This window comes from Coenobita brevimanus, chromosome 16, assembly GCF_032717465.1.
Source record: "Coenobita brevimanus isolate Jiangsu-jjx chromosome 16, ASM3271746v2, whole genome shotgun sequence".
Taxonomy (NCBI): domain Eukaryota; kingdom Metazoa; phylum Arthropoda; class Malacostraca; order Decapoda; family Coenobitidae; genus Coenobita; species Coenobita brevimanus.
Window position 1 is genome coordinate 23,968,976 of NC_136969.1, and position 22,673 is coordinate 23,991,648.

General features: G+C 42.8%; 1 protein-coding gene across 1 annotated transcript in view; it reads right to left on the reverse strand.

The window, feature by feature from the left end:
- Nucleotides 1-8,780: 8,780 nt before the first annotated feature.
- The window catches only part of LOC145390999 (uncharacterized), an 83,533-nt gene continuing 69,640 nt past the window's right edge, over nt 8,781-22,673 (reverse strand). The window contains exon 8 of the mRNA XM_080265730.1: nt 8,781-8,836. Coding sequence (XP_080121856.1) covers nt 8,781-8,836 — 56 coding nt within the window. The remainder of the gene's footprint in view (nt 8,837-22,673) is intronic.

Sequence of the window (22,673 nt, forward strand, 5' to 3'; positions counted from 1 at the left end):
ACTTGTACCTCTCATTCTTTCTGGAAACTGGCTCTTATTCACCCTGTCTCAAACAAAGGGTGACCATCCCCAGCCATCTATCGCCCAATAGTTTTAACATCTTGTATTTCAAATGAGTCTGAAAAAATACTGAAAATTAGAAAAAGTGCACTTTTCATATCACAACCATCTTTCTGATCATCAGAACCGGTTCTGCCAGGGACGTTCCACTGGCGATCTTCCCACCTACCTTTCAGACACTTGGTCATCCTCTTAGCGGGACTTTGGCGAAAGTTTTGTTACTGCACTTGACATCTCAGTCCAGTCTGGCATAAACCTTTAATTTCCAAACGTCCTTCTTACAGTTTCTATCCTATGTGTGCTTTCATCTCTAGCTTTCTTTCTGATCACTATACTGTATATGAGTAGTTGCTGTTGTAGATGGTCATCGTTCTTCTCACAGAGCTGTCAATAGCGGTGATCCTCAAGGTTCTGTCATATCAACAACTCTCTTCCTTTTATTCATCATTGGCCTTCTAAGACGTACATTTAACCCTATCAACTCATACACCGATGACTCCACCCTTCACCTTTCCATTCACTTCCCTCTGCGTCCATCTCAGCAGTTACTGCTACAAACAAGGGATGACATTATTGCACACCTAATGTCTGACTTGGCTGATATCTCTGATTAGGGTAAAAGTAATATATATATATATATATATATATATATATATATATATATATATATATATATATATATATATATATATATATATATATATATTTTTTTTTAATAAAGCACCGAAAACTCGGTTCTTATATCTTCCAATCCGACATAATCTTCTGCAGGAATGTCCTTTAATTTTTAACAATTATTCAACTCAATCCTGCATCTTTTTAAACACAGTTGGGGTTTCATTCTCTCAGGGTTTATCTTGGAAAGATCATAATTGTTTCCTCTAGTAAAATCTGCTCCCAAGAAATTGGGTATGCTGAGCCGACTCCGTGCCCCCTTTACCCCTGCACAGTTGTTGACTTTATACATGGTTTTTATCCGCCCCTGTGTGGAGAAGTACCACGACAAAATTAATGTTACCACAGTTACAAAAGAATGATAACAAAAACAGAGAAAACTTCCAGTGAAGGGTCAACTGTTGCTATGGAATGGTTGGTTATGGAGCGCAACGAAGCAACTAAAGTAGTGCAAGCACTTGATTTGCCAGAAGTACGGCACTACTACTATGAACTGGCAGTGAAAGCAGAAGGGGAAATATCCCAGTCACTTCTCAGCTGGAGAAGCACTTTCAAAGTGAAGCTTCAGCATCGAACTGGTGACTTTTATGAAATCATCACACTGCAACCAGCAGAAAGACAGGTTCTGCTCGTTCCCATAGAATATGGAACCATTCCATTTTCGAAATTAGTGTCTGAAAAAGAAGCATCCTTACAACATACATCAGCAACAGGCCAGCGAGGAATTCCTTGAAAGGGTACAAGTAGCACTGTAACCCAGATCTGACATTCTCTCACATCCTATCTGTAGGGGATTTGTCATTAACGAGAGGGAAAAAATCCGTTCCTGGAAGCCCAATTGTTTCTGAGACTCATGTTTGGTGGCCAGAATACAGTAGAGGAAGACCCAGAAGAATATCCTGACACTGAGGACCCAAGCCAGAAAGAAGCCAGAACCCAGACAAGGATTCTCGGCATAGCACATTGCGTACAACTTCAGTGGCAGCAAATGTTGGACACTGAAGCACCTTGGTATAGGATGTGCACTGCACCAGGCAACAAGATCCAAAGAACTTGTGAATCTTTTCCACAGTGCTGGGCATATGATCAGCTACAACAACATTCTGCAACTAGACACAGCTTTAGCAGAAAGTACCTCGAGTGAAATGGATCATGAAACAGGCACTGTGACACCACCAAACTTTGTGGCCAACCAGTTTGTACATTTCACGTTTGAAAATATTGATACCAACGAATCGAACTTTGATGGCAAAAAAAGGGCTTTCATGCCACACAAGTAGCAGTCATGGATATGGATGTGATGGCACCCTCAAAGAAAACCAGTCTTCATGTCCCCGATGTGCTGGGAGAAATTGTGTCTACAGAAGTGATAGGGGGGCGGGTAAAGCACAATCTACTACACCAATATTGCTGAAAAGGGCTGGTTCCAAGAGCTTACAAAAGACTGTGGCCAAGCACTTCAAGCTGTGGCAAAGGACACTGCATTCTTTTTGAAGTGACAAAGTCATAAAACATGTTCTGAAAAGGGTTGGACACACTTTAACCAAGCCAACAGCAGCATGTCTCCAGAACTGACAAACATTGGCTACCTGCCAATAGTCCTAGCTCCAGCCCATGAGCTGGATATGCATCACAGTGTGGTACTGAGATGCAAGCACGTAGCCAGAAAGATTGCCCAACATCATGTTGTAATCACTGTTGATAAGACGCTGTACTGTATGCCTATGGAACTGAAGTGGGTCGAGTCAGAATTCCAAGACTTCTTGGTTGTCAGATTAAAGGGTCTCCACACAGCAATGATATCTTACAGGTCATGGGAAACCATATAAAGTCTTCTGGCACTGAAGAAGCATGGGTTGATAGCAACCCACTTTGACCAAACACTGCTGACAGAGACAGAAAAGTCCCGTTCAGAGAGAAATTGCCGAGGAGCAAGCTTCTGACCTCTTCTTCTCTCCTTAACTGGAGGAAACGCAGTCCCAGGCAAGTGCAGGAAAAATAATTGAAGCTGATCGAAGCTCCTGCAACGTCTGCCTATTGCATTCAAAGCTGGAAGGTGTGTAAACCTTAAAGGAAGGCTGATGCATGAGCTGATGCTTGCCCCTCCAGTGCTTGCAGAAATGAATGGTAATCTTCGATCAGGTTCAAAGTCACTCCTGTCAGAGGCATTTCTTGGTGACACACCTCGTCCCCAGAGCCTGCAAGCAGCAGACCTTGGTGAGGAAGCCACCATCATCATCGATGGCCAGGCTTGACTTATGGCTATTGGAAAACTACCGAGGGCTAAAACCTTTGGGGATATTGCTGAAACAGTTGTTGCATATGTACTACAGCGTGCCACTGCATACTGCCGAATAGATGTTGTCTTTGACTGATACAACGAGACATTAATAAGGAGTGCCACAAGGAGACAGGAAAAGCGAACAGTACCTGCAAAGAGTGAAATCAAGACAGAAATGGTCCTCTTCCACAAACATTGGGCAATTGCACCATGCTTGAAGAAAGCAAAGCAGATCTGACAAGGTTCTTACCGCAGCAGTTGATCGTACAACTCTAGGGAAAAAGACCATTGTTGCTGCTGGAGGTTTCAGCAATGAAGAGCAGGTCGAATCCTCTACCCCTGACATCAATATAGATGAGCTGGAGGCACGCCACGAGGAAGATGACACTGGATTAGTTTAACACTGTGTGCGACGTCAGGTTTCCAGCATTGTAGTTGCTGCTCAGGATACTGATGTCATGGTTTCCCTGCTGGTCCACTTTGCAAAGATGTCATGTTTGAGGGTCTGGATGAAATCAGGAACATCCAAAATACAACCCGGTTCACTCAGTTGAAGCTCAGTTTAACAACCGTGTTCTTAGCACCTTGCCAGCCTTTCATTCATTAACAGGCTCTGACACAATTTTTCTGGCTGATCATACCAAGAAATCCTGCTGTAACATCGTCACATAACATCACGACCTCCTGTCAACCATGGGGAAAGGTGATCTCACTGACCAAGCTTGTGCTGATGAAGGGAGCCTTACACAGCCATCACAAGTATATCTGTGGACAAGCACTAGGTCAACCCTCCTTGCTCAAGCGTACCTCTTGAAGACGCTGCCACAAACACATGATACTTGGTTCTTCCACATTAAGCGGGCACATTATCAAGTAGCAGTATGAGACAGGCTGACATGCAACATCCTGTGCTGCCCCCACCAGAGACTCTGGGATGGGGAATTACGAGTGGCGCTGTAGTCCCTACCTTGATGACACTGTGCTCAGTGCCCGAATCCTGCTTATAACTGAACAGCTGCAACTATACCATGAATTGCAGAATTGGTAACTGCAAACATAAGAAGTGTAACATGCCATTTACTGCTTCATGTAATCGTAGCATAAAGGAAAGATGTGAGAGATGAAACTGTCTTTGCTGACAAAGTTGAAACTACTGTGTGGGGATTAACGAAGTACATGAACATACTGTGTTAAATTTAAAAGGCTATCTTTTCTTTTCTTTTCTTTTTTTTTTCTTTTTTGATGACCAAGTGTGTGTATTACACAATCAAAATCATGTTTTGTGTTAAAAAGTCCTGTAAGGTGATTAAAACTGATGACATAAAAAGACAGTTTTCATTAATACAGCTGTTGAGAAGCAGGAGTGGTAGTTTGGTGGTATTGGAAAATTACCAATAATTTGCGCATTTTCAGCTACTACTCTGAGTTGCCAGATAGCCTGCTGTTGTGATTGGAGGCATTTTGTAAAGTCATGCATTACTTATTATTTTTCTCTCCATAATGTTTTATTTGGATGACTGTTTAATTATGTAATATTCATATTTAATTTCAGTTTGCATGCTAAAGCATTTAGGTTGTTACATAATATGAGAAAGTTCTGAAATATTTAGGCTGTCTCTGACACGGAAAACTTTTGTTGTTAGGAATACGTCCTATAACATTTGAGTCACAAGAAAGGATCAGGGAGAGAATAGAGGAGTCAGTTTACTTGTGGTCTTGTGAAGTTTGTGTAGCTACGGTACTTGTGAAATCAGTGAAGTTTAGTTGGCAAGCATACAGTGTAATTACGTGGACAATAAATACTGCGAACGCAAGAAGCCTGTGTTATTATGATGCCTGAGTTGATCTTGTGTATACAGAATGGCTGATCCTATGAAGAGCGATTCACTGGGTGACATCCTTCCTATATTGAATTACTGCTGTTGGAGCCTGTATTAGGGTGAGAGGAGGACATAAAAAATGATGTCAGAAGCTAGGGTAGAAAACTGCTGCAGTGAGTCAAATCTCCGGCATGGAACCAGAAGGTGCACAGACAAGAAGCCAAGCTAGGCAGGTGTCTCTGGCTTCAATCATGAAATTACCACAAGCACAAAGTGAAGGACGGAAAAAGCTCAAGAAAGGACTCAGTGAACAATTTCAAGCACAAAGTGAAGGACAGAAAGAACTCAGTGAACAACTACAAGCACAAACTGAAGAACAGAAAGAACTCAGTGAACGATTACAAGCACAAAGTGAAGAACAGAAAGAACGATATGAACAGCATCAAGAAGAATTACGGGAGCAACAGATAGAGCTGCTACTGAGAATGCAGGGACAGCTAAATGCTTTCAAGGGGGAAATGAAAGAATAACAGCAACAGTTGAAGGAGGAAGTATACGCTGAGTTACAGCAGCAGAAACGTGAGGTGAGCAATAATATGATGCAGTGCAGACAGTATGGAGGCAACTATCTGATGATAATTTTTGTGAAAATTGAGGATGTAAAATAATCTTAGCCTAAGGTTAGTATACAGGGAGCATATGAAAAAAAAGAAAAAAAAAAGATGAACAGTGTACGAGTATAATGAATCCTGACGCGTTCAAAGCAACTAAATTTAGCACTGCGGGGTTGAATAATCAGAATGTAGAAGTTTTGAGTCCTGGACTTAATTTTGATGCCCCAGTTATTACACCCCAAAGCAGTGAAGTGCGTGACTATAATGGGTGTCCAATTAAAAGAAACCATAAGAAATTGATTGTAACGTATCTTGGAAAACTTGTCATATACAGTTTGAGTTACTTGCTGATCAGAATGATTTAGACGATGGTTAGAGGGCAGTCCAGCTTGCTACTAGCCTTAGGGTGCCGTATTGGAGATTTTTTGCCAGATGTCAGTGTAGGAGACGAGCAGTTATCAGTCCCTAGTAGAAGTGCTGGGGCACAGATACGGGACCATTTACCAGACTGGGTTTACAGAGCAGGATTGGGGACCCGTGTTCAGGCTCGATGCAAATCTCTTCAGCAGCTTGCTTATGACTTGGAGAGAAAGGCACACAAGGCGTACCCTGGAGCAGCACCTAACCTGTTAGCTATTCTTCTGAGGGACCGTATAATTGATGCTCTTGACAGTGTAGAGTTGAAAGTGCAAGTGAAGCAGGTACAACCAAGAAGCATGTAAGAAGCACTAGCCATGGCTATGGAATTTGAGTCCTGTCAGGTCTAGTACATTCAGTTTGCAGGCAGGCCGTAGTGCAGGATCCAAGACAAGAAAGGGGTAGGTATGTGAAGCGGAGAAATTTGATGGAAGTTGCAGGTATTGTGAGATGCCGGAACATAGAAAAGAGGACTGCTGCAAGTGGAAAAGGGAACAGGAGAAGATCAGAGGAGGTTGCTGGTTCTGCAAGAGGCCAGGACACAAGGAGGAAGATGTTACTAATGGAAAAAGGAGCAAGAACAGAACAGTGCAAGGAAATCTTAGATTGCAATAAAAGGGTCTTGGACGTGTGGTGAGAAGGGACACTTGAGTTCTGAATGTCCAAAGAAGAAAAAGAAGGATAAGAAGAAGGCTGCAGATGACAAGAAAGAAGCGGAAAAGTAGATAAAGCTGGTGTTATGGAGCAACAACCAACAGGTTATTCCCCAATAGCCCCACCACCGAGATAATGTAGGAGAACTGCAATTGTCAGTGTGCTAATAGATGGAAGAATAGACGGCAAGAGATGTTCCCTGGTTATTGTTTCAGCCTCAGAGCAGACTTTTGTGAGGCCTGATGTGGTACGTCATCAGTATCTGCCTGAGTCATCAGAACAGGTGTGGCATAACTGGGCACTGTGCAGAACTGAGGGGACCTTTGGATATTAGGATTGAGGTGGCAGGGCAAGAGGCTATGCTTCCAGTCTACGTAGCCAACATGGAGGATCCATACCTTCTTGGTCTGGACTATCTGATGTCCATGGGATGTGCACTGGACTTCTGCTTATGAAGCTCAAGGTCCATGGGATGTCGGTTCCCGTCACAGCAGGGAGACATACCGATTCTGTTGGTGAGGTGAGGGCACTGTGCACTACAGTGATAACCCCAAGATCAGAACTATTGCTCCAGTGTACTGTGAGTAGCTCTTTTGACAACTGTCTAGGAGTGGAGGAGCATAATGGACAATGCAAGATGAATGCTGGAGTGATGGTAGGGAGGACTTTGGTGAAAACAGGCAGAGGTGAAGTGCTAGTTGTGGTGACCAATTTCTCCCATGAGGCACAGAAGATCAGCGAGGGAGAAATAGTGGGACTGTGTCATGGAGTGGACCTTGAGTGGTATCAGTGGAAGGCCTGTAAAAGGAGTGTAATGAAAGAAGATGGGAATATGCCAGACCAGTTACAAGACCTTTTTCCAGGAGTTGCCAGTGCCTGGATGCTTCACAAGTGCTGCAATTAGGGCAACTGCTAGTGAAGTTTGTTGATCTCGTTTACACCAGAAACATAGATCTGCACTGCACAGATATGGTAGAGCACTGAATCGACACCACGAGTCACCACCAAATTAAACAGCCTGCTCGGAGGATGGCGCCAGCTGAACAGCAACAAAGGTGATGGAGAATCTTCAGTGTCAAGGAATGACGGAAAAAAGTCCAGCAGTCCTTGGGAGTCAGCAGTTGTTCTAGAAAGGAAGAAGAATGGTTCAGGGAGGTACTGTGTGGATTATCGACCCCTTTATGAAGCGGCAGTGGAGGATGCGTACCCCTTGCCAAGAATTACATGACACGTTGGATGCTCTGTCAGGTGCCAGGTGGATATCACCAGGTCATGGTCGCAGAAAATGACAAGGGGAAAATAGCCTTTTCGTACGGACGTGGTTTATGGCAGTTCAAAGTGATGCCATTTGGCCTGTGAAATGCCCTGGATACTTTTGAGCACCTCATGGAGAGAGTACTGGAAGGCTTGCACTGACAGAGAGCTCTCATCTATCTTGATGATGCAATTGTGTTTGGACAGACTTTCGGCAGGAATTGGAGAAACTGTCAGAGCTGTTCAACAGGATCCGAGCAGTGCACCTCAAGCTGAGCCTTAAGAAGTGCTACTTGTTCCAGAAGGAAGTGAAATACCTGGGATACATTGTAGGCGAGGGTGGCGTCCACACTGATCCGGAAAAAGGTAGCAACTGTGAAAAACTGGCTGGCTCCAACTTGTGTGAAGGAACTATGGAGTTTCCTGGGTTTGTCTAGCTACTACTGACATTTTGTCAAGGTCTTTGCAATGATAGTTGCACCCTGCATAAGATGTTAAGAAAGAGGCAAGAGGTTATGTGGACTACAGTGACTCAGAAGGCCTCTGATGAACTCAAGCATGTGTTGGCAAGCTCTCTGGTGTTACCATACCCGGGTCAGAGTCAATCATTCATCCTGGACTGTGACGCTAGTGACCACGGCATTTGTGGTGTCCTGTCGCAGAAGAAGGATGACAAAGAGTTTGTAGTGGCGTATTACAGCAAGAGCCCACCAGAGCAGAACTACTATATGGGCCATAAGGAGCTCTTGGCATAGATCAAGAGCTTAGACTTCTCCCATCCCTACTTGTATGAGTCGTGCTTCATCATCAGGATGGACCATGCAGCACTGAAGTAGCTGAAGACATTAAAGAATCCAGAAGAACAACTGGCATGCTGGCTAGGGAAGCTGGACCAGCACACCTATGAGGTGCAACACCGTCCTTGGTGGGTAAATGGCAATGCTGACACTTTGAGTCATCAGCCTTGTGACCAAGTTTGCAAGCAGCGTAGTAGGAAAGAATATCTTAGCAAGATAGGCAGCCGTTCTGCAGTGACACGGCCAGTGTCGGCTGAAGAAGACCTGAAGAGGAATCAGATGCAGGATACAGATATACAACCAATGCTAGAGTGGCTGCAGCGGAGTACAGTGCGACCATCTCGGGAAGAAGTTTCTGGGTTCAGCCCTGCGACTAAGAGCTAGTGGAGTCAGTGGGATCTTCTTCGTTCGAACAATGGACTTCTGGAGCATCAGTGGGTGACACCTGATGGTCTCAGCAAATATTGACAGCTGGTGGTTCCTAGGAGAATGAGGCCTGAGATCTTAGAAGAGTCTCATAACTGGATCACTAGTGGGCATCTGGGAATGATAGAAACTAAGTCGGCTGTGACAGAGGTTCTACTGGACTGGCATGCGTCAGGATGTTGAAGAGTGGTGCTGGGCCTTTGATGTATCCTGTGCCAAGAGAGGACCCAAGATACATGGTTGTGCCCTTCTTCAGTGTATCAAGTAGGGGCACCAATAGAAATAGTCACAGTGGACGTGGCTGGACCTCTGCCATTCACTGAAAGATGAAACTTGTATATATGTGTTGCCATGGACTACTTCACAAAGTGGCCAGAAGCCTATGCCATCCCCATTCAAGAAGCCTCGGGTGTTGGTTGATCAATTCTTCTGTTCTTTTGGGATGCCACAAGAGGTACAATCGGACCATGGTAGAAACTCCAAGTTTGCTGTGTTCTGCGAGTGCTGCAAGTTACTGGGGATCAAGGAGACCAGGACGACCTCAGTAAGGCCACAGTCAGATAGGTCGGTGGAGAAATTCAACTGGACCCTGGGACAAGAATTGTCCAAGTACTGTGTAGAGGGACAGATGGAATGGGACCAGATTATATCTGCATTGTTGATGGCTTATTGGTCTGTTTCCCACGAGTCTGCCAGTTACTTTCCTGCAAAACTGATGCTGGGCCACAAGTTACGACTGCCAGCTGATCTGTTAATGGGAAAACCACCTCGTGAAGGGCTGCTTACAGACACCTCCATGAAGCGTCTTCAGGAAAGACTGGCTGAGGCACATCATCAAGTTCAAGAAGCTTTGAAGTTTTCAGATGAAGTGATGAAGTGCAATTATGATGCCAAGGCAAGTGAGGTGAACTTCAAGGATGGTGACAGAGTATGGTTATACAATCCTCGGTGGAAGAAAGGACAGTCACCGAAGCTGCAGACCCCTTGGGACGGGCCCTACGCTGTGATGAACAACTTGTCAGATGTTGTGTACCAGATTTTGGGAGGCAGGAAGTCTCTCCTGAAGGTGGTACGTGTAAATCGTCTGTGGCAGTAACGTGGGCTAGGACAATACAGCTTTGACGTCCTCAAGGATGCGTGCAAGCCCACAGCCAATGATGCTGTGCAGAACAAAGGAACTGAAACATCTGAGTATGGCGACAGTTTCATCAGGAAGAGGACCAAGTTATTCCAGGAAGAGTGCACTGTATGAAGGAGCAGGGCAGTCTTCGGAAGCAGGATAGTAGAAGACCTGATAAGTTAAAGGATTCTTTTGTTTATAATTAAATGTTTAGTTTTTGGATGAAGATTAATGTTTGTAAATAATGTGTAGTATTGTTGGGACACAAAAGAACTAGGGAGTGGGTAATGTTGAGAAGCAGAAGTGCTAGTTACAGTTCGTGGTATTGGAAAATTCCAAATTGTTTGCTCATTTTCAGTTGTCAGTCAGAGTTGCCAGATAGTCTGCTGTTGTAAGCAGAGGTATTTTGTAAAGTTATGCATTAATTTTCATTCTTTTTCTCTCTCTGTAATGTTTTAGTTTGATGATTATTTGTTAAATTATGTAATATTCAGATTTAACTTCAGTTTGTATGCTAAAGCATTTAAGCCCCTGTCACACATACACGACTCAAGGGCCGACTGCGGCGCGACTCAAAGTCGTGTCCTAGTCGACTCCCACACCTCCCTACTGGCCCCGAATCTGCTCTGCTCATGACTGCCTAACAACCGCATCAGGACTGCCTCACGACCAGTCGTGACATCCTCAAGAATGCAACAAGATCACGAGGCGACTGCGAGGCGACGGAAACACGAGTCTTCAAATTTCAGATTTAACAAATTTTTGTCAGCCACGACCGTGACACGACTGACCACGAACGCAAGACGACTGCGAAATGCGTTTGGGGAATGCACCCCGATTCCCCCACGATACCCCCACAACCCCCCCACGACCGACTCATGGGGCAGGGCATCACACCTGGACCACCAATGACACCCAGCATGGGGCAGGGCATCACACCTGGACCACCAGTGACACCCAGCGTGGGGCGGGGCATCACACCTGAACCACCAATGACACCCAGTGAGGGGTGGGGTATCACACCTAGACCACCAGTGACACCCAGTGCATCACCATGGACCTCTCCTGTGTCTAGTCAGTTTGATAAGGGACATGCAGTCGTAACGGTTTTTTAGTCGGTGATTGCATCACGACACGCAACGACCGCATCACGACGCATCTGATTGAGCTAAAATTGCTTCATGACCGACGTACGACACTCCTAACTGTGACGAAACTGTGACACGACTTTTCGCAAGTCGTGAGGCCCAACGAGTCGTCCCAGTGGCTCACGAGCGCCCTAAAGAGGCCGGGCTTTGTTGGTGAATCAAGGGAAGATCGACGAAAAATGTTTTACGACCTTGAGTCGTGCTGCGGTCGGCCCTTGAGTAATTTGTGTGTGACAGGGACTTTAGAGTGCAATGTAATGTAAGAAAGTTCTGGAATATTTTGGATGTCTCCAACATAGAAAACTTGTTGCTAGGAGTGCGTCTTAGAACATTCGAGTCACAAGGAAGGTTAAAAAGGATGGGGGAGAGAATAGAGTAGTCAGTTTACTGGTAGTCTTGTGAGGTTAGTGTAGCTACGGTACTTGTGAAATCAGTGAAGTTTAGTTGGCAAGCATAGAGTGTAATTACTTGGAAAATAAATACCACAAACGCGAGAAGCCTGTGTTATTATGACGCCTGAGTTGATCTAGTGCAGACTGAAAGGCTGTCCCTGCCAAGAACGATTCAATGACCAACGTCCTTCCTATTCTGAACTACTGCTGTTGAAGCCTGTGGACTGCTGTTGAAGCCTGTGGCAGTGTGAGACGAGGACAAAACACAGCAAACAGCATGGTCTGTTTGTTTGCCCGGTAGCCATGTTGAATAATTAGTTGTATCTCGTGAACAATGCAAAACTGTTTTTTTTACAAATGGCGAAAATTAATTTAGCATAATCAAATCCTTCAGAAAAAAATTATTTGCAAACCTTTCCTCGCCTTTGTCTACCACTCTTAAATCAATTCGAATTCACAGAAACAGTACCAGTCCAATAAGCGTTTTGCGCTTCTTGACAGCATTTGAATTAATTTCCATTTTCCATGGTGCCATGTTCATGACGCAGGTATGTAAGAGGTGGATGAGAAGCAATACCAATCTTCTTCGGGAAATGGGAAGGGTAGGAAAGATGATTTTTTTATTTTGCATTGCCCGATTCGCTTGCAGCCACAAGCAGCTGCATGGCCTCTGCCACCTTCACCCTTGGCAAGCTTCTCATTCATGCAAGAAAGAGGTTGAGTGAGGGTGCGATTGGAAATGAACTGGAAATTACTAAAATTATTGTCAAGTAGGGAGATCAAACATGAAGGGGAAATTATATCATGTACAGTGACATGCCCCAAGTACCCTTCCGTGCCTCCTCTCATAACTTCTTGCCGCCACTCAGGAGTGACCTGATGACCCTCTAGAGCCTAAGGACCTACTCTACCATTCTTGTGCCTCAGGAGAGTCGTCTGAGGCGTCGGACTCTGAAGACAAAAGTCAGACGGCCCGAAGTCACGTGCGACATAAACACCGCATTATGTCCCCCAGCTTAGTTCATGTTGCCTTAACGTGACCACCATCTCACCATTACCCACTCTGCCCCAGCCCAATACGTCATGGATGTATTTTATAGTGTATATTTGTATATAAAAGTAGGGAAAAAAAATAAGTGCTCTTAAAAAATAATCGGTGTTGAGAATAAGCGTTTTTAGTAAGGCAAGAACTGACATTCATTTAGGAAAGTAAGAGTATAGAAAAAAAATATATAGTACGTACATTAAATAAGATAAGGAAAACTACAGTACAAAAGATAATCGTTGGGACCAAAACTGTACTTTTTCTTCTGGCAGGGAAATCAAGTGTTGGGGTGAAAGTGAAAATGATGTTTCACGGTGTGTACAGTACAGTGGTGTTTGTCATAACTTTGATATTAAGTATGAGCTCGAGTGAAAATGAAAGAAATCTTGCATTTTTCGTAAATATTAGTGTTATAACAAAAAGCAATTTAGAATTTAACGCATTTCCTGCATTGAAACAACAACTTAGCCAAGTAAGTGCCTTTTATACATAAAATGTTAGAAAGAAAAGGAAAAATACTGGTATAAGAAGAACACAGGTGAAGTAAAAGTTACGTTTGGCAGCACAGGTTTAGGAAACGTGCTGCATTGAATGTGAAAGTGATTTTTCGTGGCAATAACTGTGTGTTGAAATGTGTAAACCTTGGTATTCTAGAACATAGATGAAATAAAAGTTACGTTTCGCAGCACAGGTTTAGGAACCGTGCTGCAGTGAATATGAAAGTGATTTTTCGTGGCAATAAGTGTGTGTTGTAATGTGTAAACCTTGGTATTCTCCCCACTCACACACCAGATGGCATAGTGTCATTCTGGAACAACCAGAAGAATTGGACAAATAGACTGAGCGAGCTCCTTGTGCAGTACAAGGAGAAATATTCATTTATGCGGCAATGGCAGGGGCAGGTGAAGAGGAGTGGTGAAGTCTAGTGGGGCAAAGGGGACTGAGAACAGGGCAGCCCCATCCGGTCCAAGCCACCCCGGTCTGCGTAGTCCCCCCGGCCAAGCCATCAACTTTTGCACTCTCCCAGACACAGCCTTGTCTCAGCATCAAAAGCTGCCTCTCTTCCTCACCTCATCCCTCCACAGAGCCCCCAGTTAGAGACCTAAGGACACTTGCAGTGGAGAGAAAAACTTATGAGTATTTGGATCTTTCACTGAGTGTTCTAGGTAGTCTAGTTACTGAGATACAGTGTTTTCAAAATAAGCATTTATTGGAAATATTATCATGTACAGGGGTGCTGAGTCATTAACTCCGCAGATTGGAGAGCTAACGGCTTCATTAAACGATAACTTGTATTTTGATAATATAGTTTATACATAACTCGATAAAGTTAGATTTAGCTGAAAAGAAACTAACAGACTCTGAAGAACCTGGAAATTCCTGTGAATGTCACTGAAATTCAACAGTTACGTTATCAGAGTCTCAGTGAAACAAAACATAAACTTCATCTGGGATGTACTTTACTGATATAAGCATGAATAGAGTTTCAATATAACATTACCTCAGGACTATATATATATATATATATATATATATATATATATATATATATATATATATATATATATATAAAGTAGCAGAAATGGCTAGAGTAGCAGAAATGCACTGTTAACAGAAAATGTCATGCTAGTGACACTGCATATTCGTCCAGGTGGTGGTAGTGCATAATTAAACAAGGTTGGATGTTTTGGTATTTTGTGGTTTTGTTACTGTCTTTTGGTGTTTCTCTTCTCGTTTTTTTAATACGTTTTGAGCTGTGATTTAACCGTGTAAGCCTAAACAAATAATATTAGAAAGAAGGCTTAAGAAGCCAAGTCCATCTGCATAATCAGGTTCCAGACCAATCAGTCCAGATATTACATTCTGAGACCATGGCAACGAGAGTTGGTAAGAACACCAATAGCAACAGAGAGAGAGAGAGAGAGAGAGAGAGAGAGAGAGAGAGAGAGAATATCCCTTTAGGAAATGCAAGAATGGCTGCTAATTCTTAGGTTTTACCTGTTATTATATGAGGCGATTAGGTTTTTGCCACTGTTCATGTAATTTATCGATCATTTCCGTTGGAAGTAACCAGTGTTTTATAAATCACCCGATATCACCCCCTCCCTCCAACTCCTATCGATGTTAGGGGACTCGTCGGAATATGAGGGCTATTGGATGGGGGAGATGGGGGAAAACTGGTCATTGCCGATGGAATTGAAGCCAGAAATTGCATGAAGCACAGCCAAAACCACCGCGTGGGCGGAGGAGGGAATTACAAGCCACTTTAGCCATTAACCTACCCAGAACCCATTTTACAATTCACGCCTATGTCAACAATAACGAGTGTATTACAAGTCCTTTCAGGTGCTAATCCAAGCGGACCTTGTGCTGCCTAACCTCCTCCCCATACAGTTCACACCTAACCTGTGCCAGCCTTATCTTAGTCGTCAGGTTGTGAGTCGTCTTGATCTTAGTCTGAACACCATGCTATCTATTTAAAAAAATCAAGGATGGCTTCGCTATTTTCAAAGCAGAAGGATAATATTTACAAAGGAACGATAAGACACTTTTCTCACTGAACCATCTTGGCTGCGCTGAATTTGAACTTCATTCGGGGGTGGGGGGAGAGGGGGGAGCTGCTGTGTTGTGATTTGCTGAAGTAGATCACGTGACAAAATATGTGTCCGTGATTCACCCAAATCGTCACCAGACTTGCCACTTGAGATTCCTCGGTCCGTGGGAGTGTGGAAAAATACTGCGGGAAGTGGCGGATGCATTCAAGATTTTCATAATTTTCTAATTGGTCTACAAGTTGACTTCGGACGGAACTGTCACAATGAAAAATTGTTCCTTCGTTGAGTTGCAAAAGCATAAAAACCCAGAACTTATGAGAGTAATTAGGGGCTCAAACTCAATATACACCGACTGATGGATCGATGAAAAACGAAGGTAATGAAAAACACACACCATGTCTTGAAAAACTTTATTAATGAAGATTATCAACAATAAATGAGAATTCACGGATAGGCGACGAGAAGGCTGGATCACGGGTAAAAAAAGGTGAGAGAGAAAATGGAATGGGAGAAAAGAAAATGTAATAAATGGAATATAAGAAGTGAAACTGGGAGAAAAGTAAAGGAAATGTAAAAGCAGAAACGGACCAATGAAATGTAATAAGTAAATTTTGTAGGAGTAACTGGAGAAACTTAGAAAAATGTAAATGAAGAAGAACAACGAAAACTGAGAGAAAATGTAGTAGGAAATGCAAGACTTGAAAGCAACATGCCATGGATTGCGATAGGAAGTTGCATTTAAACCAGCATGTGAACTGAGAAGGGAATAACCTACGTATGTATGTGTGTATTCAGAGAGAGAGAGAGAGAGAGAGAGAGAGAGAGAGTGAGAAATCTAACTATGGGCAGAAAAGGGAGAACAAAAGACGAAACAAACCAATGATATCAGAATATAAACTTACAAAATCGGAAACTTATCACGAAAAGCAACTGAAATAAAGCTGATAAAAGAAAACGTGGAAAGGCAGGGATAAGAGACAAAAACTGAGGTAAACACGATTTAGTGCTTTACGGCGGGGATTGAGGGGAACTTTTATACAGTACAGTGGTGTTGGTAATTGTGATGAGTGCACACTTTAGAAAAAAATACTATTATAAAAAAGGAAAAAGCACTAGACGTATTATGTACAAAACAGATATGACACCGAGGACGGACACTGGGAGTTGGACATGCATTATGGTAGGACCTGTGTGAAATATTAAGAAAGGCAATGAACCAAACCTCCATAATAATTTTTGTTTTACTGATATTTTCTCGTCCTTTGAATACACTGCGACACACAAGCCAAAAGAAGTTTGAGCTGGAGGGAGGGGGCGGAAGGCGGGGGCGGAGAGAGGAATAGAGAAAAAGGACGGTGGGGAAAGTGATGTGAAAGATGTGGATGAGGATGAGTGTCAGTAGGAAGAGAGAGAGAGAGAGAGAGAGAGAGAGAGAGAGTAAATATTCTCCATACGCAATAGTTCCAACAAATCAAACATGTAGCAAGTGGTAGTGGTTGCTGTGATTTTAGAGCGACGGCAGATCTTTCGGACGTCGACGGAAAGCTTATTAAAAATGAATAGAAATTACTTTATTGAGCTTGCTCAAATTAGCCACCATATTGTTGAAAAAAAAAAAAAATCCTCTTCCCCTGAAAAATGCCAATTTTAGCATAAATGCTGCTTTACTTTGAAAACAATATTCGTTAGTAACAAGAGCTACATATAGTGACTGGCTAGTGACTGGCTGGGTATATACTCCAGAATCAGCAGAATTAAAAGCTTGACCGAAAGACTGAAACCACCGCCTGACTGACTGGGTTACTATGTAAGCTGTCTGAATGATTCCTTTAATCGAGGTCACCTTTTGTATTACTAAAACTGGTTGGCTTAGTATATTTATGTGATGAACTGACTGACAAACTGACTGCAGGATTCCATTTCAACCCCTTCAATCCCGTGACGTCTTTTTTTACTTTATTAATGCAGGCTGACCTAACTGATTCGTTGAACTGACTGACTATCTGAATGACTGAGATATTTTCCCATCTGACACTAAATCTTCCATTCTTTCGTGGTACCAAATGTTACTTCAATCTTGTTTAATTCTCAAACTTATGAAAGACAACAGCTTAAAACACCACTATCTTCAAACTTCTTTTAATAATATAAATGAGTAAATGAAAACAAAATAAATAAACGACAATAGGATGGAGAGAATGATTGGTAGACTGACTGGAATATAAATAAATATCGCTGTATAACAGATGGATACATAGATATATAGAGATATACAGTATATGCACATATACGAACACATGTCAGCTTTGGCACAAAATGCATTATGGTACACTTTCTACATAAGTACATGAATATCTGAACGAACTAGAAAAACAAGCCACTGTGGAAAGAGAGAGAGAGAGAGAGAGAGAGAGAGAGAGATAGGGGGGGGGTCCCATTAACAGACTTACACTCCTACGGAATTCACTGTTATAACAGAGTTCTCTCAAAATATATACAGCATCTAGTGTTTTCGGGTGGTATACTAGGTGACAGTGGAGGTTTCGTAACTCCTTTTCCATAGCGATTGATTCAACACATTTAAATTTTAATATTTCTTTAATGTTATTGATACAACTGACGTCAACAGTAAAGCCGCACAAATAAACTGGAAGAGAATGTAAAGATGAAGTAAGAAAAGTGCGAGTAAATCGTTAAAGGAAGAGTGTTAAGAATCCTCTCACGCCACCAAGTCCACAAGCCTACATCATTTACAGGCTTTACATGGTCAGTGTTACATTTTCACCTGATATAACAAACCACGAGTGCACTAAAACGTGAGTAAGTAATCTAAGCGTACAGGCAAGCAAGCATGCTATTATTGTTGTGATATGTTGGGTGGAGAAGGAGAGGGTAGGCACTGTGAGAGATATGTGATGAGATGTGTGTGTGTGTGTGTGTGTGTGTGTGTGTGTGTGTGTGTGTGTGTGTGTGTGTGTGTGTGTTGGTAGGAGACTTTTAATCATAATAAAAACACCGATGACTTTTTTTTTTTTTTCCTTCTGTGCCATCATCGAGCTATTTCATTCATCTTAAGGGAGACTTTTTCAACTAGAGATATTATATATATATATATATATATATATATATATATATATATATATATATATATATATATATATATTCAGCTTTCATCAGCTCCCTTATCATTAAAAGATAATCCGCCAGACAGGTTAAACTAGACTGACATTAGCTTGAGGAAAATGAAAATGACGATGGAAATTTTCTCCTTCTCATCCTCGGAACAATTCTAGCGCTCTGTCTCAGTTAACAATACGTGATTTGTTTAGCTGGGAGAGTCATAGGAATATCACAGTGTTAACAGCGTCACTAGTAACCCCCTTATGGTTGGAGCAGCTAGAAATCCGTTCTAGCTAATATTGGACGATTTCATTAGCTGAAATTAATTGATGGGGTCTAGGAGTGTTTTATGTTTCCAGTATTAAGCCTCTCATTATCAGGATAACTATTACAATATTCCAGCTAACGCCGCACGATTTAAGTTGGAAGTGAGCCATAGGCGCCTGGGTTATTATCCCTCCTTGCAAACGACGCCCGGTGGTCTGGTAACTGATCTGTCCGGTCAGCAAATGCTGTGGCCTACGAGCTACGGTTCGAATCCGAGTAGATTTACCAGCATCAACTATATTCACGACACTGAGAGTTTATATTTGGTATGTATGGATGGATGGATGAATGGATGTAACATAGGTGAGAACACTGGGCAATGTTTTTAACAATATTTTGGAAACCCAACCACTGGTGATCCAATAACTGACATACCAAGTCTGATATAGGCTGAAGTCCCCTGAGGGAACGTTTTGGCCACTTAGTGCTCCTGCAAGTGTTGATTGTGAAATATGGGTGGTTGGGTCCTTAGAGCTTTGCAATGCAATAGATTGTGTGTGTGTGTGTGTGTGTGTGTGTGTGTGTGTGTGTGTGTGTGTGTGTGTGAGAGAGAGAGAGAGAGAGAAAGAACAAAGGGATATCCTCTGAGGAGGAACTTTGACAACCTTCATGCTCTCGCGATAGTGAAGCGGTCACAAGTAGGGGTAATACCACCACTTTCCCGACGCATTTTTCTAACTATAGCTAACGATACTTATTTATGTAGGAAAAGTGCACATTTCTTTATTAACACTAATACTTTCAAGCCAGCACAACCTACCCCGCACCATTTCCCATAACTAACGATTTCAGTGTCGAAATAAATAACGGTATTCATTGTCCCTGCAAACTATATAACATTCTCTGGCTCGCATGACTCACTGGCAGCCGAATAAAACCGTCAGGCGTTAGCTGAAATATAACACCAGTTACCCCCTTCACTGGAGGATCAATGGACCTGTATCAACACTCAGGTTTCTATAACTCTCTTTCAGCTGAGTAAAATCATCCGGCGTGGCTAGAATAAAATACCTGGGTTGTCCTAATGAAGAGGGATAATGGTATCAGTAGCAGCTCTTCTAGGACCCCATGACTCTATCGGGTAAACTCGTCTGGTGGTGCTGGACGAAAATACCTGAATTGTCTACACCATGAGAGGGTTAATAGTACCATTAACAACTCTCAGGGTCCCATTACTCACTCAGCAGAATAAAATCGTCTGCTGGTTGCCGGAAGAAATACATGAGTTCTCCATACCATGAGAGGGTTAACTGCCAAAAACAATATACATTATTTTTTTAGCCTGTACAACCCCCCGCCTTCCCCCTTAACCCTCTAGTCCCCAGCCTGCCATCAGTTACCGGCCAAACAAAGGGTAACTGCCCAGGTGCCGCTGTATGGTAATTAGCCTTCATTATACCCGGGTTGCACACCGGTTTTGGAGATTGTACGAGCTTTGGAAGGGGGAAGGGAGAAGGGGAAGGTTGAGGAGGGGGGGAAAGAGAGAGAAATGTGAGGAGGGTGAGAATGACGGGAGGGGAAGGAAGGGAAAGGGGTTGAAAGGATGGGGGATGAGAGGGCGAGTGTGAGAAACGAAACGGCAGTAGAGGGAGGTGGATGAGGAAGATAGCGAATCAGTAGGAGCAGAACGAAAGAGAGGGAGGGGCGAATTTAAGTGAGTAAGGAAAGGGAAGGAAACAGATAACGCAGAAAAAGGGGGGGGGGAATGTGAGGAAAATGGAGAGAAGGAAAGGGAGGAGGAGAAGACGAAGAGAAAAATAAGGAAGGGGGTTTGGGGGGACACAGCATGGGCAATGAGAGGGGGAGTAGGAGAAAAAATAGGCACAGACAGGAAATGGAAGAAGGCATATGATAAGGAGCAGCGGGAGAGTGCATTTTTGAGGGGGGGGAGAGAAGAGAAGAAAAGAAGAATAAATGGAGAGGAAGGCAGGAGGGTAAGAAGAGCAGAAATGGGGGACCGGAGGGAAGGAATCCAGCTTGCGGAAAAGGGATTGAGTTTTGTGGCGGGGAGAAATGGGAAGGCAGAGAGAAGGGGCATGAGTCAGAGGGGCACGTGGGAAGGGGAAGATATTGATGAGTGCGAAGGGGCAGGGAAAGGGTGTAAGGAGGGTAGCAATGGGAAGGATTGGAGGACCAAGTTAGCGTAAGGTACTGGGGGCGCATGAGTGTGGATTAAAAGAGTGGAAGATGGAATTATCAAGAGCGGGAGTTTACGGGAGTGAAAGGATAAAGAACGACAGAAATGGGGAAAGGAGGCATGAGGGAGACAGGGGAAAGAATGATGAATGTTAGAGAATGGCGGTTGGGGGGGAGGTCAGTTGGGTTATCAAATTTTGGAGGGGAGCGGTAATGGGAATGAGTTTTCGGGGAGCTGAAAATGATGGGAGTGAGGAGAAGATCGAGTTTGGGGGTAAGGGGAGGAATGAGCTGTCGGGGAGGGGGAAGTAAAAAAATGGGCAGGGGGTGGGGGCATGCGTTCACTGGGTGATTCGGAGAGGGAAGGGTTGGAAATGGATGAGCTCTGTGTGGTGCTGATCTCTATACCTCGCTTAGTGGTCGCTAGATAGATGGATGGATGGGTGTATGAATGGTCTATTACACCGTGAGGCAGCCTAGGAAATTGACCTTTATGACCATAATTCACATCATTCACTGGGCTATAGGCATGGGGGGACTGGGCAATAAATTTTGACTACTGTCTCTCTCTCTCTCTCTCTCTCTCTCTCTCTCTCTCTCGATGGAAAAGTGTGTGATTCTTTATGTTTTCGACTGACAATGTGCTTTAACCTTCCCATTGTTGCATGCTCTGTTGTTGTCTGTTCCAGGTATTGTCAAACGATTACACCTGGGAGTAATTCATAGTGCCAATGTTAATACTTCAATATTAACTGTCCCATGGTAGAAGCAACTCTACCATTCTACTGCACGTAAAAACAGACTTTATTATTGGACTAAGACTGATTCACAAGAAAGTAGGCGTGTTAATGCTATCAGCGTTACCCTCCATTACTATAGAGACAACTTCAGTGCTGTATTTCAGATAAATTACGAATTCCTTCAGCTGAGAGGAAGTCATAGGTGCCTGAATGTTAATCTTCCCAATATTATCAGTTTTAATTCTGACTACCACTGGACGAATTTGGTCAGCTAGTGACATTTCTGTATCTTTAATGTTTCTCCAAATTGAATAAAATCATCCTGGGAGAGTAATGATAAGATACTCTACTGTTGTGAAGAGGTTGTTGAGCAATTTGCTGTTATTATTTTCATGTACTCATTATTGTATTCTATCGTTTTCAACGATTCATGACTGTGTATAAATTTATGACTAACATCGATACAGTTATGTAAAATTCATGAACTTGGATGTGAATAATAGATATACAGTATAATTACAAATACTGTTATGGATAATGTACGATATGCGTAGTTTCGAATGTTATGTAGAGTGTTTGAATAACGTCAAGCATGTTTTTATAATGTACAGATAACTTTCAATATATTATGAGTAATGAAAAATTTGATTAAGTTATAATGTACTGATGACGGTGAATGTTGTACACACAGTATGAATAACCATGAATGCGTATACACAAATGATTAAATGAGAGGAATTACATACTGCTACCGAATAATTATGTGACGCTTAGGGAAGTCGGTGAATATTACTTATATATATATATATATATATATATATATATATATATATATATATATATATATATATATATATATACATATATATCCATCCATCATCCAGTCCTATGCTGCCCCATTAGGAGCGTAGAATCCCGGGGCTAGGCAAGTTGGTCCTGACATTTAACATGAGAGTGACCAGCCTCATTCATCCCTGAGTGGCAGTACATGAACAATACACCTCAACCACCCCTTGGATATTTACCTACACAGGCTTAGTCCAATTAGAGCGCCTTAATTACCCACTAAAATACTACGCGCCATTATCTGGT